Raw genomic sequence first — 19,473 nt, 5'->3', positions numbered from 1 at the left:
CACTTTGTGTACATTGTCATGTTGGAGCACACTGAAAGAAACTGTCATGCAACAGTTCAACAGGAGGAGAACCACGTGCGAGTATGACAGTCAGGTGTCCACATGCTTTTGCCCATATTTACCAACGACCTTTTAATCACACAAACACACAGTCATGTTGTCAAGTCTTCCTGGACCTGTGCGCACTCCCTATTGCTGTTATCTCTCTTGCGCCTTTATACTCAGAATGTTTACATATATTTGGATGTACATTGCACCTTACAAATTGTTGACTTATATTTGGACGTATAAATGTGTATTAACAAATTCACTGTTTACATTTACTCTTGTGTATATTCATTAAGATGTTTACGAGATATATTTATTCGGTTTATATATGTGTATTTATTACAAGTGCACCGCTGTTACTTCCATACAAAATCTGTTTGGGTATTTCGATTCCTCTGTCTGCACATATGGTGGCATTGACAATAAAACCCTTGAACCTCAGGTGAAAGAAACTGCAACAGCATACACAAATAATGGATATTTCTCTGCTTTGGATTGTTTAACATGGACAGAAGAATAAAACGTGCTAGTGTGACTGTCCTCATACTTTTGGACAATCTGTTAAGCTCCAAAACAGTCTCACAGGGTCACCCTGCTCACAAGTGTATAATAGTAGAACACCGCACGGGTCAGCTGAAATGATCATGGCCTTAGTCAGTCCCTCCACCCGGAAGTAGGCGGATCCGGAAGTCCGTTTCCTCAGGCGGAAGTGAAGGCCGGGGCCCGTCTGCTGGACTGAAGACGTATTGGAGCGGGTTAGAAAGGGAAATTCCGCACCAGCTCCATTTTTCTGAGACGTTTCTCGAGGTAATGTTAATTAAAATTGCAATTCTCTGGTTGCGGACGAAGGTCCGGCTGCGACGCCGTGCGTCTCTTCCGCGGTCAAATCCACTCGCCGGACCGAATCGCCTGTGTCATGTAGCTAACGTCAGCTGCTCCATGCTAACCTGTTACGCTACCAAGTTAGCCGCCTTAGCCTAGCTGCTCGAGCTTGGAACTTTGTTTTTTTCCCTACCTCTCAGGATGGTCTTAAAGATGACAGGATGGTCACCTATCATTCTGTTTCTCGTGTAGTTAGTGCTCCAGGTAGGTCTGTGGGTTATCTTCTAGCCCCTGTTAGTTAGCTGGTTAGCTCGGTTTGTGCTTTAGGCTTTCGGGGTGAAACTATGCTATGACTGCGGTTATGTTTGGTGTAAATAGACGCCTGTTTACCACTAATTATTAATTTATTCGGGGCTCCAAAATAAAAATGGACGTGAAGTTATTCAGGAGGAGGAGAAGTGAAGCGAGAGATTCAGCTTCTGCTTTTTTCAGCTTGACGTCGTTAAGCCATAATTGACCTCCACTATTACTACTACTACTACTTCTGCTGTACCACTCCCTATAACTAATTCTTTCACTTATTATTAATTCCCTGCTTACAGAAAACAAGTCCAAATACCTCTGATAAGGTTTCAGGTGTTTGACAGGATGAAAGGTTTCTGCTGAGTAAAAAAAAAAAAAAAATGTTTACATCCCATCCCAAACCTTCTACAGTCAGGGATCTCTGTAAATGAATATAATTCCAGATATCAGTCTTCATTCTGGAAATAAAATGTTTTGTAATATCCTGGCTGTTAAAGGGTTTTCATCCCTGAATAGCTCAACACTATGGCTAGACCTAGATGTTGTCCAGATATCCGTTTGGATTCAATCCATTCTCATCAGTTACACTCCATGAAAGAATGAACTCAATGATAGAGTTTGGTGTGATTTTGTGATATTTTTTGTGTGTATAACTTTGTTTTTAAGCAAAATCCAGCGTGGTTACGATTGTATAAGCCTGCTTCGAGAACTAAAGTGGTACTGATAGATTTTGATAGATCTTATAACCTCATATCTTATTTAATGCGATCTTGTATTTAATCTTATAATCTTCACGGTGATACAGACAGAAGGAACGCATATGTAGAAAATGTTCACTATTAATTGAAAGTTGCACGATGTGATTATGAACAGTCTTTTTTATTTATATATGTCATTGATAGAAATGTCATTTCCTCATTGCATTGATATTCCAGTGGTGTCCTAAGTTTTGCACTCGGCTGTACGAACAACAGCAAGCTATCAAATCATATTGTATAACTATATATATATATATATACACACACACACCGTGGTGAAATAGCTTGTCGCTTTTATTTGTTTATTGGATTTATTTTCCTGATGTTTTTGTGAACTATTTTGTATCCAAGTACACCAGTTTCTCTGTGTCAGAGCGCCGTGTGTGTTTCACTCACAGGGAAAAGGAAATAAAAAGTAGTTTGATGTGAAGTCGATCACAGGTCTGGGTTTGAAGGTCAGGTCTGTGATTAGCGGGACATAAAATGCAGGACACGTCGAATCATGTCACGGCTGGGTTTGAATCAGTGGCTCAGCACACTGTCATTTCTCGAGTGTTGCGGTCAGACTTCACCAGACTGATGGGAGTGATGATGGTCAAGGCCACTGTGTTCTTTATTTATTTATTGTTTTTAGAGCAGATATTAAACCACAGAGTAAAAGCATAAAAACTGTTCACTTATAACCAGTTATTTTTTCCCCTTAAAGTGATTTATAAGTCATATAATGGAATAGTGTCATAAGTATATATTAGTATAAATTTAAATGTTAATTTGCATATTGTATTATGTGCAATGTCTTAACTTTGGCAGTGTGATCGTGCTGATTATACTAATATTCATATTAATGAATACAAATAATTTATGTATATGGGTATAAACCAAAACAGTTACCATTATTATAATTATTTTACATTGTTTTTTTTTTTTTACAAAAAAAAAGGATTTAATGCTTTCTTTAAATATATTTATACTTTTTCTTGTAAGGTTGCAGACCTACACAAAAAAAGAAAGAAAGTTCTCTGTAGACACCATTGTGTTGACTCCACCTCTCATGCACAGGATTGACCGAAGACGAATGGTGCATGTCACTTCAGTACGGTTCCACAGACAGAGTTAAAGCTGTTCTGATGGTTTAGAATTTTACCAAAACACAGTATCATTTTGTTTTTATAAATTTTGTCTCCCGTCTGTATGTGCGTGACTGTTCGGCTGGCCTTTTTCTCACAGAGCTTATGCAAGAAGATATAACACATGTTAAGCGATAACTCTGGAATCGAGGTCTTTATCATGTTGTACAGCAGCAGGATGGACTTGTGTGCTTTTGCTACACACGTCACAGAGTGGGTTTTTATTTGCAGCTGGTTTGTACCGGTTTTAATGGCGACACGATGCATTATGTTTCCTTGCTCTGTTCATGCAAACTGTGTCATCCTGTGACTGGTCATTTTGGCATCTGTAGCATGGGGTTTTGCTTATTATTATTATTACAAATCTTTTGCACGTACACACCCTCAGAGGCGCCACCAGCACATTCTCATCTCAGTGGTTATTTGCTCGGCTGTGTCAAAGTGAAACTCAGTCTGAATTCTCTCACGTCGGCCGCCGATGCTCAGAGCAGCAGCCTAGCGTGACGTGAGTAACTGGATGGCGTGTCACTCTGACACATCACGTTTCTGTCATTCGCTGCTTGATAACATAGTCTTAACAATCACTGCCATAAAAGACGTGATTTCAAATAATGCCTTTCATTTGTCCTGTCCCCTGGGTTGTTTTAGTGATCTCCGAGCTGCTCCGTCTCGCACTCGGTTTATCACATGATCAGGTTCACCACCGGTCACTGATTAACTTTTATAACTCATTACACTGCAAAGTGAAGGAAGTTAAGCACGTGTCGGTCTTCGATCATACTGGTCCAAGCAGAGATCAGCTGCTCCTGTCGGTGTGTTTAAAACACTGGGATTTGTGAGATGGTTTTGAATCGTGTAGTAAAACAGCAGTATAGAGGGAACAGCACATGACCAGACATGCTGTTAAGGGAAAACTATTAATTACTGTGTTCTAAGTTTCTCTAAACCGAAAACACGATTTTGTTTTGCTCGTGTGCGAAATCGTTGCATTCGCTAACATTTTTACGACCAACTCCTATTATGGATTCTTTTGCGTTTCATGTACAACTACAAGAATTTCTCTTAAAAAGGAGAAAATCCTGAAAATTCTGTGTATTGAGGGAGTGAATGAATGAAGGATGGAAGTAATGGAGAAATGTTTTAAAGTATGCTGAAATAAGGAGAACATATCCGTAAAAAAATATATTAAAAGTGAAACACACTTATATGCACATCTGTATTATTGAAATGATGTCTATTTAATTACAATTTTCCGTTTATTTAATTGTATTGGATCAATAAAATCGTCGAAATAATCGTCGATGATCAAAAAAGTTGGCACAATGGCATGTTTTCCATGGTGTAGCATCCCCTCTTCATTTCAGAACAGTTTAAAGACATCTGGGCAGTGAGGTTGAGTTTCTGGACTTCTGCTGTTTGAATTTAGTCCCATTCTTATCTGATATCGGTTTCCAGCTGCTGAAGAGTTCGTGGACATCTTTGGCGCATTTTTTGTTTGATGACAACCCAAATGTTCTCTATAGGTGAAGGTGAAACGTTTATGTATTTATTTTTTTATTTTTTTATATAAAGTATCTTTTTACGCATTCGTTCACAGATTTGAGAGCCTCTATAATATAAACCTAACAACCTTCTAAACAATCATATTTGCGAATTTGAAACAGCTTTGTGGTATGTGTGTTTATATTTCTATATTTCTGATAGTGTTTTCAGACCATGTAAAGATAAGAAAAATATCTTGTCTCTGGATAAAAGTAAGGGCGTGTTTGTGTGTGTGTGTAAGCAACAGTGTTATCTGTCTGTTTGTATGTCAGAATGCTTCTGTAAAAACAGATAGACTAACAGTCTTCTATGTTGAATGCTTACACACACACACACACGCAATCCACTAGCAGGTTCGCAGGAAACTGGGTCGATATTCAGGGAAGCATTTCCTATTTTTGTGTTCAGAATGTCCCGCTTCCTCTTCATGAATTGAAGGGTAATGTCACACTTTTTGCTGCTCGAATAACGAAGCCGCCTCTCTGAGCATTAAAGCGCATTTGAGCACTAGATTATTTTCTTTTCTAACCAGAATTCCAAGTTTCACACTTCCGATGTTACTCCAACGTGGAATAGGGAACACTTTCTTTTTATATGTTGGTGTAGTCAGATATGTTCTGAATTGGCAGACATTACAGGTTTCTACATACTTTTTTGGAGGTTCATGTCATTTTATTTTTGTTGTTTTTTTCGGGAGGACTAGGTTTTGTTTTCGGACCCTTGGATAAGGAGGAATTAATTGGTGTGTTTCCTGCACTAACAGCACTGATTGTAAATAAAAGCCGCACCTTCTTTTCTGCAGTATAGAAACACTTTGTTTTATTCTGTTTTGTTTGCGGTCGGCCGCAAGGTAACATGGACGAAAACGAAATTGCGAGGTTGGCTGGGGAAATCCGCACATGCACAGACAAGCTTGGATGAGCAAACAACATGGTTTAGAGCAGCGTATGCAGATTGACTGTTCGTCTAATAGCTATGAATTGCTGATTTATATTTATAATGAGGTCCATATTTGAAAAGAGATTATAAGGTAACCGCTTAATGTACACAGACGTCGATCAATCCTGCATTGTGTAATTCAAGTAAAGGTGCAGCCACACACTTAAGTCCTTCATTCAAAATTCCTACACGAAAACACGACTGTCTTCTCAACTCCGACTTGCACGTGTGACGTCTGGTCAAAAAGTCTTTAGTCCACACACATTGGAATAAATCTAAACTCTGGCTACACAGTTTCCTGTTCTGATTAGGAAAATATACATCATGATCATGCCCAAAATGTATAGATCGAATACACTGAGGTCATAGTTTCTGTGTAACTTACTCTGTACAATGGTCCTCATTTGCATAACCACACCTACAAATCATCATATATGGTCAATTGTATAAAAAAATCCAATGGCCTGCCCAGGGCAGCGTTTGTGTGGATGAATAGAGCATGTTACATAATGTAAGAATATGATGTTTTCTCCAATAAATGAATTTTGTATTTGAAAATATCCTGCACCGTGAGAGAAACTTGCGTGTAAAACACGTGCTGTTGAACTATCGTTGTTTGGGAAATAACAGACCTGCGGAGAATTTCCCTTTGAAATGTGCCTGTTGCTGAATACTCCCAGAGTCGAGATCCAATAAATCTGCAGTAAATATACACACACTCTTCAGTGTAAGAGCAGAAACATACTGTGTGTACGGTCGATAAACGAGACTGCCGGCCTCTGCATCTCTTTGCTTCGTAACTCGAGTCATTTTGTGCCGCTGTGTTCTGGTCATTATTGAATGTCTGTAGGGTATCTGGTTTTTTTTAGTTTTTTTTTTAAAGCCATCAAGTAGTTAACGTCCTTCACCTGTGAGTGTGATCAACTCAGTGCGGGGGAAATGTAATCTGTGTATTAGGTTCAATTTCTTCCTATTTGCTGCTTATTACACTGGGCTTTTGTACCAAGGAGGACACTGAGATCTGCACTGTCATACGCCAGAACATTATTCAGGGCATTTACAGCGGCGTAACTAAAAAGGTATCATTTTGGAATAATCTTCAGTCTGATCAAATCACAGCATGTTCCATTAGATGTTCTGTCTAAAGGTATGGATGCCATTAATTGTGACACACTGGTTTGTTGGATGGATAGGAGTATTAGGTCGTGTCTTTTTTTTTTTTTTTTTCTTTCTTACTGACAATTTCTGAGTTTTTTTCTGGATTTTCTCTAAATTTTTGAGGCTTTAATATGATTTGAGAAGAAGAATAGTGTTTGTTTGTCACATTACAGCACTGACATTCTTTCTTCACATAGCACAGAAGGTTGAGGGCCTTGCTCAAGGGTCCAAGAGTGGCAGCTTGGCAATACCAGGGCTTAAACCCCTGATCTTCCAATCAGCAACACCCAGCACCTTAACCACTGAGCTACCGAACATATAGGAAAGAGGACAGAAATAGCACAAGCTGTTATTTTACCAGCATTCAAGAGCATTGTTTGTTGCTTGGTGTGTACAGGATGGGGTTTTTTTTCCTGTCACAATTAGGGTTGCAAACGGGGTGAAGATTTTTCATCTGGGAATTCTGGAAATATTCCAATTTGGAAACTGACCAGGAATTTATGGGAATTCATTAGAAATGTAGGGAACTGATCATATGCAAACGCAGACATTTTGTTTGGTCATAAGCTGACATGCATGAAAACTAATAGATTTCAAAGAATATTTTTTTATTTTTTTACTTTGATTTAATGGTTACTATAATTTTGTTGCACAGTATTTTCCAGACAGCACAAGGAAGTTTTCAACAGAAAAGTATGTATTGTTTATGTAATTTACCTCAACACTCGAGATGGACAGGATTCAAGAAATGATCAGTGTTGTGTTATGAAGGAATGCACAGTACATGTATGGGGTGTGGCCTTAAACGTAGTTACATTTTAGTTCACTTTCTTTTTATGTTTTCTATTTTAGTCTAACCTGAAATTTTGAACTTTTCACAGTTTATTCCCTTAAATTTTTTATTAATTCCCATATAATCTTGATTCCCATGGGAAGTTTGGAAAATTCCCAGGATTTTTTCAACCATGGTCACAATATAAGCTTGTCGAGACTCATTTTGAATACAAAATCGTTATCCTAATCAGATCTAGTGAGTAATTCTCCAGTGTTTGGTTTCACTTCTCTGCGTTCTCTCGCATCCAGTTTTCTCCATGCAGTTGCATGTACAATAGAGCAACCACATTTTTGTGAAGTACTAAGAGTTCCCAGTCAGCACACAGACCTCCTTTACTGTATACACATGCTTTTTCTTCTTGGGATGGTGAATCAGGCTGGGAGTGAACACACTCATCTACTCTCTAATTAATTACTGATTATGTGTTTGACTTCATGCTGATATCTTCAGGTCGGCCCTGCATTACGATTGTACTAAAGGCTCAAATTCATCCGTGCGCTCTGTTTTAGCGTTTATGTAGTTCTGTATATGACTCAAAGTAGAAACTAGCACTTGTTAAACACACTGGCTCTTAAAAAAACGTGGTCGTTTCATTATGTGAAGCAAGCTGTGGTTAAGCAACAGACTCTCGGACTGGCTGGTTGGCATCATTGCAGATAACACAAGGCGCTTTCAATTTTGTGTGAAATGGTGCCCTTAAAAAGAAACAACTCCTAATGCGAGATGATTCATTTGTTTGTTTGGCAGAAAGCCTTCTGTTAAAGTTTTGGCATGGTTCATAAACCAATCGGGTATAACACTGTAACCGGTGAAGTGGGTGGGTATATTTATTAGGCAGCAAGTGAACGTTTTGTTCTTAAAGTTGACGTGATAAAAGCAGGAAAATGGGCAAATGTTAGAATTTGAGGGAGTTTGATCAAATTGCGACGTCTAGACAACTCGGTCAAGGCATGTCTAAAACTGCAGCTATCTATTAAAAGTTGTCCATGGAGGGAACAGTGGTGGACAGGGTCATTTGCGGCCGAGTCTCACTGATGCACCCGTGGGCCGATCCAACAGAGGAGCTCCTGTAAATTGTTGAAGTAAATGCTGTTAATGGTTGATGGTTCAGGATTGTTTTGGCAGCTGAAGGGCATCAATACTCTATTAGGCAGGTGGTCAATGTTATGCCTGTTCGGTGTAAATCTGTGCATGTGTATTAATAGATTTGTTTGATTTCTCTCCTGTTTGTCCGTTTCTAGGTTTAAGAGATCTGTGAGTGCTATCCCTCTGTCCAGCCGTCCTGTAGCCGGTCTCGATCCTGGTGTCCTCCACTCCCTCTCTCATCCTCTGCTTCCTTTCTGAGCTCCAGTCCTCGACTTTTAGCCCAGCCTGCTCTCCTCTAGTGCTGGCATGGCGGGGCGAGGAGGAGGGACGCGGACCAACGGCACTACAGCCGCTGCCGCCAACAAGATCTGTCAGTTCAAGCTGGTGCTGCTGGGAGAGTCCGCGGTGGGCAAGTCCAGCCTGGTGCTGCGCTTCGTCAAGGGCCAATTCCACGAGTACCAGGAGAGCACTATTGGAGGTGCGTGCGGAGTCACATTTTAGTACAATGATACCGACTCTTTGCATTATTTTTATATTGTATGGTTCAGTAACCTTTTCACTGTGGCCACATCAGTCATTATTAAGATTTATGGACGATTAAGAATTTGAATATTAGCGATAACATAAATCTCACATTGCACTATAAAATGGTGTACACACCGGTAGAAGCCACCAGTCTGTTTAGTTTCAGGTTTATTTTTTACTTTTAATCTCCAAATTGTGCTAGACACACATTTGTGTTTGCTTTACGGAGAGAATAAACAGAACTCGGTTGGACTGAAGTAATTGACTGCTTCATATCACAAGGACTGACATGTGCCATGTTATAACTGCTAGGAAAAAAGGGCTTTTCTCTGAACAAGAGCTCGATTTCCAACTAATATAATACACCAAGTAATTCCTATGATGCACCCAGTGGCACAGGCAGCGAAATGTAGGCTGTCTGTTCTGCACAGACTAGTCATGGTTTTTTTGGTTTGGGTCCCACATTAATAAAACAATGGCAAAATATAATATATATCACCTTCAAAATATTCCACTCGCACAGCAATACATCGCTCCCAGCGTTCCTGTTCCTTCTGGAATGTGTCCTGGAAGTCTTCAGCACCCGATGTACACATGACGACGTCTTTTGGCACATGAAGGTCGGCGCCCCCTGTGACTGTGCGTGCAGCCTTGTGCTGCCATCTGTTGGCGTGTTACAAAACTAGTCTCGTACTTTTTGATACCACCTCGTTTTGGTTGAATTGATGGAAGCAAGTAATATTCTTCATGATAGAAAAGCATTTTAATTGTAAAGTAATTTGTTTATTAGAGATGTGACCGAGGCATTTTTGTTATTTTTCATGTTATTTTGATACATTTTATTCTTTAAACTAATTTTATCTCTATCAGGGTTTCTCTCAGGGTGTCTTAAAACAAAGTCTGAAATAATTTTAAACGGCTCTTAATTTTCCGATGTTTATGTAACGCCACCTCTAACGCTTATGGAAATGCTCCCGCTGCACTTTAGCATGTTTTTGTTTCTTAGTTTTACCTGTCCAAATATAATTCTCTGTATTACGACTACAAATGATTCCAACATGCAACAGAAAATCAGCTTTCTGTTATTGATGCGACTCTCTCGGATTGTACCACAGACGTAACACGGATTTTATTTTTCAGCTATGGGGAAGTGTAAGTTTAGCGATACTTGACTTGAAAAAGATGATAATTTTAGGGCTGCTAAAGATCAGTTGCTAACGTGAGTTTTTGATGTCGTGATAGAGGTCTTACATTTTATTCTCAATGTTTTTATTTTTTTATGTATTTACTGACTTGTGACCCGCGACGCATTTGTCTGTGCAATGCGATAGTGTGTTTTTTCAGTGTTAGTGAGTAAATCGGAGAGAAAGGGTTGGCTCTCATGTGACTTAAATCCAGAACGTACTCTAAGACTGCGCATCTCAGCAGAGCATTTCCTCATCATAACTCAGCGCGTCGTGATTAAATGTCGGAAAGGTCACGCAGCTTTTGAACGACGGGCGTTGATGTCATCAGAAAGGTGAGCTGGCACTTTCCATGCTAGCGAGCTGACGGGAAGTTGCTGCACCTTCACGTTCAGTAAGCAGAGGAAGCAGTGTGACTGTGGAATTTCCTGGATTTTCTGGTGTGTGTGTGTGTGTGTGTGTGTTTAGCTCTTTGAGTGAAACTGACTGCGGTTTTCTGCAGCCACCTTTTTTTTTCTACAAGTAAATTTATTTTTTTTTTATTCCAAACCGGATGCCACATGCTTACATCAGCTACAGTGTACAGATAAGGGTCGGCGCATGCCCCCCCCCCCCCCCACACCCCCCTCCCCCGGGTGGAGGTCACAGTCCTGAGTACCTACAGTCATGTGAGCAGCCTTGCTGACTTGGCAAAAGTCCTAACTTCCTTTTTTTTTTTTTTTTCTTCTTTTCTTTTCTTTTTCCCCCTTCTCTTTAAGGATTCCCCCCCTCTCTCTCTCTCTCTCACTCTCTCTCATTATCATCTTTATGAAACATTGAGTGTCAGTGTTTACATGGGGGAAAATGAAAGCTTTACATCTGGGATCATTTACAATCTTTTTAATTTACTTTTTAAGAAATGTAATTTTTTATTTTCTATTTTTAAGCAGATTAACGAAAAAAGATTATTTCGACTGATTGTTTCTGTAAAAAGGGGAATGTGCGCGCTATTGCCTTATGGAGTGAAGTGGTGCTCTTTTGGCACGACTGCAAATTTAAAGGAACCTTTTTTTTGCGTGATCGCTATCTTTATTGGCATAATTCCGCATCTGTAATCTCTTCCTGTCTCGTCTCTTGCCATCCTTACAGCCGCATTCCTTACACAGACCGTCTGCTTGGATGATACAACAGTAAAGTTTGAGATTTGGGACACAGCCGGACAAGAGAGATACCACAGTCTGGCCCCAATGTACTACAGAGGAGCGCAGGCTGCCATCGTGGTCTACGACATCACAAACACAGTAAGAGCATCCACACAATTGCTTAAATCCCTGACATGGATTTAAAGGGTTGTACAAAGGAGCTTGTTGTTTTACGACAGTTTTGTCGTGGCCATTTGAATTTCCATGCGTTATTTTCTCCATATACACCGACATAACATTTTATAGCATTATGATCGGGGAATAACACTGATCATCTCTTCATCATGACACCTGGTAATGGTGGGATATATCAGGCAGCAAGTGGACATTTTTTTTAGGAAATTGGATGAACTTAAGTATTTGAGTGAGTTTAACAAGGAGCCAAATAGAGACGTTTAGACGACCCAGTCATCGTCATTGATGCACGTGGGGAGCGAAGGCTGGTCTGTGTGGTCCAATCCAACAGACGAGCTCCTGTAGCTCAAATTTCTAAAGAAGTTAATGGTGTTAATGCTCGACAGGTAAGAACTGTTTCGGAAGCAAAAGGGGGACCAACACAATAATAGGCAGGTGATCATAATGTTAGGCCTGATCTGTGTACTTCATCGTTTTATCATTGAAATACATAAGGGCTTCGCTGTCGCTGCTTTACCGTGAGCTGAAACACAAGCTTGCACGACTGGTTTGTCAACACGTTACCAAATCATAAAAGTTGATCTTGGCGCAATTAGTTCTTCTGATGATAAACCGATTTTTACCCTCCCACTTTTTGCCTGTACGTAATTTATTTCTTTGAGTCACATAAGGACATAAATTAGGGAAGTGATTGCTAAGTGTTTGAGGCTCTGGATTGCTGATTGTTAGGTTGGGGGTTCAAGCCCTGTTATCACCAAGCTGCCACTTTTGAGGGCCCCTGAGCAAGGCCCTTAATGCTCTGTGCTCCCGGGGTGCGGCATCATGACTGACCCTAAGCTCTGAATTCAGCTTCTCAATACCGCTGGGATTTTTTTATATATAATAAACAAAGACAAAACAATCAAGGAATAAAGTTTCACTGTGCTGCAATGTACATGTGAAAAGTAGAAAGCACCTTTTTATTATTATTAAATATTAGAATAGAATGATTAAAGGTGGGGGGAGTGGTGGCACCAGCGGTTAAGGCGCTGGGCTGCCGATCGGAAGGTCTGGGGTTCAAGCCCCGGTACCGCCAAGCTGCCACTCTTGGGCCCTTGAGCAAGGCCCTTAACCCTCTATGCTCCGGGGGGTCCCTTACGAGGGGAATATCAAGGTCCGTGACGTCGGAGTGACGTGGGGCCGCCTTCCCGTGGGCTCACCACCTGCAGGAGGGACCGTAAGGGACGGTGCTGTGAGGATTGGGCAGCAGTCGAAGGCGGGGGCCTGCTTAGACTGCTGCCCCTGCGACCCGAATTACGGATAAGCGGGAGAAAATGAATGAATGATTAAAGGTGCGACTTTACAATAAAGAGTTACATGTACTTTACAGCACAGTGAAACTTTATTCCTTGATTGTTTTGTCTTTGTTTATTATATATAAAAAAAAGTGTGATATAAGTCCTTTTGGGCTGATGGTATCTTAGTGAACCATTGTTGATACACCAATCAGGTATAACGTTATTACCAGGTTGATTGTTGGTTTAATAGCTCTCAATAACTGATGATATTTATAACGATTCCCATTAGGGCTGAAACGATTCCTTGAGTAACTCGAGTAATTTGAATACAAATGGTTTTCCCAGATGCTTCGTTTAGTCCATTTAACTACACACGGAACACTGTGTTTCCACACGGACCATTATTATTGACGCGCCACCCTCTGAACTCTAGAGGGCTCTTGTTACACAGAAGACGCTGCAGAATAAAAAGGAGGAACAGGGAGAAAACAGTGAGGGGCGATTTCCAATTCCAACTTTATTTCTGGCAATTCCAAGGTTTTTTAAAAAACATTTTTTGGCAAATTAGTTTTCCCATATATTCAGTGTTACAGACTCCGAGCACCTTTTTATGTTGCTCGAGGGTAATGTAAAGTGAAATCCTTTATTCGCACATCCCAGCGATGTTAGAAAGCTGGTGTCAGCCATGATGCAGCGCCCCCTGGAGCACAGAGGGTTAAGGGGATTGCTCAAGGTTGCTTAATGTTACAACCTTTCAAATAGTAACCCAGAGCCTTAACCACTGAGCTTCCACCAGAACCGTGTTTGCTTTATCATCTGATCTGCCTTTTAATTACGTTACGGATATTGGCCTGCAGCCATTATATACTTTTGCTGATCAGAAGCTTGTGTAAAAAGCTCCGCTGACTGCTTGCTGAAGTCAGTCATTACTCACTGTGTTATTGACAGACCTTTGCTCTGTGCTGTGGAGTTATTTTAACGTGGAGATTTTCCCACACCGCAATGCCTTCATGCGTTTATGTATTGAAGCGAAATACTCTGCTAATTAGCATGTCGAATTCCAGGATACTTTTACCCGAGCAAAGAACTGGGTAAAGGAGCTCCAGAGACAGGCCAGCCCCAACATAGTCATCGCTCTGGCTGGGAACAAAGCCGACCTCGCTAACAAGAGAGCTGTGGATTTCCAGGTACGTGTATGTCTGTCTTTTGTGGACAAAGCCATGATGCTCTCAGGAATGCTGCTGACTTCTACACCCTTTTTCTCAGGAAGCGCAGGCGTACGCAGACGACAACAGCCTGCTGTTCATGGAGACATCCGCAAAGACCGCCATGAATGTCAACGAGATCTTCATGGCCATCGGTAAGCAGCGGCTGTCGCAACTTGTCCTTGTTTGTATGTGGATTGAAAAGAGATTTAGATATACCGATTTCATTGGCACTTTTTTCGAAGACGCCAATTTGTCAGATTGGTAGGGGTTTGACGGTACACAAAATCCAGAGTTCTGCACGTACCTCGGTTTTTTCATTCAAAACATAAAAATGCTTTTTTTGTTAATGCACTTTATTATTAATTATTAACATTTGTAAACAATTTTAAATAAAATGCATGCTTGATTATACATGTATATGTAAACATGGTATTTAATATTATATAAAAATGTAATAGCATAAATTTAATTAATGCCATACACTTTAATTCTATTAATTCATTTGAGTAATTGATTAAATTGATGAATTAATTTACATTTGTTTGACACAGTTTAGCTGATACAGGGATGTGCGTGTTAAATATAATATTAAATTTTCTAAAGATATGATCTACTTAACTGTTCTATGTATTTCAGCATTCTTTAAAAAAAAGTCTGCATCCTTTCCATCCTTCATTCATTCACTTCCTCTATATGTGTCATTGTCAGGGTTTTCTTCTTTTAAGAGAAATCCTTGAGCTGGACATAAAACGCTAAAGAATCGTTGAAAGAATTGTTGTGCATGTTTTTGAAGTTTATTAATAATTTTTAAGAAATACGCTCAAAGTGCAAGGCGGAGACTAAACAAACTCGTGGTCCGCCATTTAATACGTTTCTGAAGGAAACTCGGATTTCCGCACGTAAAACAGTGTGTGTTCTGCTAAATAATTTACATATCTACTACAGATATGTGCAGATGTTTCCTGTTTATAAAGATTTACCATTTTAGTTTTTTTGTTTTTTTCCTGCCAAATTAATTTGTTGGCATATATATGTATGTATGTATGTATATGTATGTGTGTGTGTGTGTGTGTGTGTGTGTGTGTATATATATATACACACACACACTGCAGTTTTCTGGGATTTAGTTAAAAAGTTGACGTCCCCCAGGTTTATAATACAGTTATCAACTCTTATACTTGTCTGGTACAACATAGCTGTCTTTCGTATCCTGTCTCCACTGTGTATCATATTTGATTTCATTTGTTTTTTCACTTCATAAGATTCAAATAATAGCACTAGATGGAATTTCACTGATTTTCAGTGCATTAGAAATGTTCTAAATCATCATTTCATAGTCCGAGCTCATGTACAGCCCGGACAAATGAACCCAAAAAACTTGATTTGAGTAGAATGAATGTCACACTTGAATAACTTGAGTAATGCGTTATAACGCATTATAAACAATCTGGCTTCATCCTGAAGAGGGAGTTCTGTTCCGAGTCTTGTTCCTGTCAAGTTTTTTTTCCCCTTGCGTTTTTTTGTTGTTGCTACTGTTAACTATAGCTTGCTCATCAGGGGCTTATTTAATTCTCCATTTAGTTTCTTATTTTATAGATTAGGGGGTTCTTAAACCTTTTTTGGGGCCAGTGATTCCTTGCAGGGAAGAATATTTTCCCAGGACCACCTTATAGTTCCACCAGTGTTTACACATATGCTTAGGCTGTGCATTGGCAAGAATCTGGCGATACAATACGCATCGCGATACAGGGGTTTGCGATGCGATACTGTAAGCAAGGCGATATATTGGGATATTTCTTATTTTAGGAATAGGGTATAGTTTTAGGAAATCTGTCATTAAGAACACCACCATATGCAAACCTTAGCCAAATGAAATTATTTTACCATATTTACCAATTTATTTTTAATGCCTTAAATGAAGTTTGTGGAATGTTTAACAACAAAGCTATCGTTCATATGCAGTCTCAGACTTACTAAGCCGCCTTGTTCGTTTTCTCTCTACTTGCAACAACAACTTTAACAGCTAAGAAGCTTCCAAAGAATGAGCTGCAGGGTGGGACAGGACCTGGGGGCCGGCCTCGTGTCGGAGTCGACCTGCAGGAGGCGGCACCTCCGGGCAGATCGGGCCAGTGCTGCGGAGGAGGAAACTAACCATCCGTCCAGTCATGTGGAGAACGTGGCCGAGGATCAACACAGACACATTATCAACCAACTCGTAGTCTGGCAGTTATGTCTATTCACAGCCCAAGTGGGGGGAAAATCAGTTAGACTGTGATGTCCATCAGATTCTGCTTCTGAACTGACCAAAGGGGCCGTTCACAGCCACTTGTAAATATTTTGACCAATTATTCCTCCTACTCATAAGCAGAGCCACTAAATCCTCCTTAACAGCTGTGTTTAAGATTCAGCCACCTGTCAAAACCTTCTGTTAAAATTAAAGCATCAAAAGAAAAAAAAAAGAAAAAAAGATTCAGGGATTAAGGAGGGAAAATCCGATCAATTCTGTCGCACTTAACCGGAGCTGCGAGGTTCTTGTTCTAGTCTGTATTCACAAGAAGATCAACACTGCAGCAGGAGGGAAAACAGGCTTCCTTCTACTTTCAACCTCTCTTTCTATCTCCCCTTATTGCAATCTGAACTTCTCTCGGGTCTCCGGGCACAGCACCTAGCAAGTATTGACTTCTCCTCTCCTTCCTGATCTTCTAATTTCCAGTGAGAGGAGACAGACAGATGGGAGCGTGAAGCTGTTTTCCCTTCATGCGCAGCATTTCTGTAGATTCTGTATTATTCTTGGTTATTGCTATTATTATAATTATTGTGATTATTATGAATACCACTACTCCCAGACTAATAAATATAAAGAAATAGATTAGTAATCTCCCCCCCCCCCCACACACCCCTTTAAATCATTACTGTCCAAGATAAATAAAAACTTAAACTGGAAATGCTTAACGCATTAACAGCTGTAACGCCAGTGTCTTTAAGCATTAATGAAATGAGTTATCAAATCAATTCACCGAGCTGGTGTTAAACACGAATAACCTAACGCAACATTCGCTTCCTCTGACCAAAATCACAATGTACGTGTATTAAAAAAAAATTTACTATGTTGCTGTATTTGTACTTTGTATTTTCTTTCTTTTTCTTTTCCTGCAAAAGTATATCCAATCATTATCCATTACCAATACAATACCTTCCCGAAACAGATCAATCATCCATCTTTTTTTTCTTTTTGGTGTAATTTTTGTAACTAAGATTTTCTCTGAGTGCACTGGCTGTCTGTCACATGATTCTTTTTTGTTTTTGTTTGTTTTTTCTCTATCATTCTTGGAGTAAATTGCAATTTTTCATCTAGTCATTCAGCACACAAGATCAGACCTGCTGCCCAGGCCTCGCTCTTCAAAGGGTTGGGCAAATGTTTTGTTGTCTTCCGTAGATATGGGAAACACAAACAACAATCTTCTACGTGTAATTTTACCAATAAAAATGAGGAAGGTACTTTTCAGTGCTTTGTGTGGTTTTATTGTGCCATATGCCTTCTGCTTTCAGCAAGTCAACTCTTACCTTTTTTTTTTGCGGGGGGGGATTAAAATGTTTTTGTCTTGAATGGTGATTGAGAGACACATGCATATTCATTGTGTTTAATATTCACCAAAGGACGTCATTTATTGGTATGTACTTTGACCCCTCAATTTTCAGCAATCATTTAGGTATATCTTTTTAAGGGACAATACTATAGAAATAAAAATTGGATATATTTTAGAGTAGTCATTGTGCAGCTTGTATAGCAGTACAGATTTACTGTCCTCTGAAAATAACTCCACATACTTCATCAACCATTATCAGTAAAATAGCTGGCAACAAAAGTGAGTACACCCTAATTAAACGTCAAAACTGTGTCCAAAGTGTCAATATTTTGTGTGAGCATCATTGTTATCCAGCACTGCCTTCATTCTCCTGGGTATGGGATTCACCAGAGCTGCACAGATTGTTGCTGGGATCCTTTTTCACTTCTCCATGATATCACTGAGCTGCTTGATGTTAGACACATGGCACTTCTCCACCTTCCATTTGAGGATCCCCCACAGGTGCTCAATAGGTTTTAAGGCTGGAGACATACTTGGTGACTCCATCAGCTTCAGCAAGGCAGTTGGTGTCCATGTTTCCCCTCAATGAACCAGTACCCAATACTCATACAGCCCCAGACCATGATGCTACCACCACCATGCTTGACTGTAGGCAAGTGGGGTGTTGCCACTCATGCGGGACACCATCAGAGACAAACAGGTTTATCTTAGGCTCATCAGACCACAGGACATGGTTCAGTAATTCATGCTCTTGAGACAGGTTGTCTGCAGCAAAATGTTTGTGGGCTTTCTTGTGAACCAGATTTGGAAGACACTTTCTTCTGGGACGAAGGCCATGCGGAGCACCCTGTAGCAAGCTGGCTTTTTTAAAGCCAGCTTCTGCACCTGATGCACAGCATGATGACTTAAATGCTTTAATGGACCCTTGTGAGGTATGTTCCGTGTGGAACCCGTCTCGGAAAACCTCTGTATGACCCTGACCACTGTACTGCAGCAATTCTTATTGACTGGGTCTTTGCCATTAGGTGCCATGTTGAACATCCGTTGGGCAGCCATTCTATGATAGATAACGCTCCAGCCGACTGCTCTCTAAATAATGCTTGGACATACGACATTTCAGACGGAAGCCATGTTGGTTCAAGGTGGGTGTGAGGCAGTCTGCTAAGATCTCTTTAGTTCTCTATACTTAGGTTCTTTTGTTGGCACCAAAAAAGTCCAATTCTTTTGTGTTTTTGCCTTTTACCCAAATGCATATAAACAAAAGAAACTGCATGAATCTCAAAAAAGATGATAGACCAAGTGTTCCAAAGGCATTAAATGTATACATTATATTGCTAAAAGTATCGGGTCACCTGACCTTTTCTGCTATATGTGGTTCTTTTCCAAACTCTTACCACAAAGCTGGTGGCCCTCGATTATACATGACGTCTTAAGATGCGCTATAATTGCAATAATTTTGCATTCACTTGAACTTGGAAACCCAAACCTGTTCCAACATGGCAATGCCCCTGTGCACAAAGTGAGCTCCTTGAAGATCTGGTTTACATGCTTTGAAGATGAAGATCTTGTGTCCGTCTATAGAGCTCTGATCTCATCCCTATTAAACACTTTTAGGATCAATTGAAATGCTGACTTCACCCCAGGTCTCCTCACCTACATCAGCACCTGCCTTTCATAATACCCCTGTGGCTGATGAACACAAATATCCATTAGTAAACTCCAAAATATTGTGGAACATCTTCCCAGAAGAGTGGAGGG

At 40.1% G+C, this 19,473-nt stretch overlaps 1 protein-coding gene across 2 annotated transcripts; it reads left to right on the top strand.

Annotated features, from left to right (window-relative positions):
- Nucleotides 1–702: 702 nt before the first annotated feature.
- Nucleotides 703–17,626, top strand: rab5c (RAB5C, member RAS oncogene family). 2 transcript variants are annotated; one of them, XM_083567438.1, is made up of 6 exons: nucleotides 703–855; nucleotides 8,774–9,096; nucleotides 11,456–11,607; nucleotides 13,985–14,107; nucleotides 14,187–14,280; nucleotides 16,152–17,626. In XM_083567438.1, exons 2-6 carry the CDS (start codon nucleotides 8,925–8,927, stop codon nucleotides 16,277–16,279), a joined length of 669 nt encoding a protein of 222 aa, XP_083423564.1. In that variant the 5' UTR covers nucleotides 703–855; nucleotides 8,774–8,924; the 3' UTR covers nucleotides 16,280–17,626. The 2 variants fall into 2 exon arrangements, with proteins under 2 accessions (XP_083423564.1, XP_083423565.1); XM_083567439.1 differs by lacking the exon at nucleotides 703–855 and adding an exon at nucleotides 965–1,134.
- The last annotated feature ends 1,847 nt before the right edge of the window (nucleotides 17,627–19,473 follow it).

The sequence above is a fragment of the Silurus aristotelis genome (genome assembly GCF_946808225.1).
Source record: "Silurus aristotelis genome assembly, chromosome: 17".
Classification (NCBI taxonomy): Eukaryota; Metazoa; Chordata; class Actinopteri; order Siluriformes; family Siluridae; genus Silurus; species Silurus aristotelis.
Note: the sequence above shows the minus strand (reverse complement) of the source record. Positions and strands in the feature narration are given on the sequence as shown.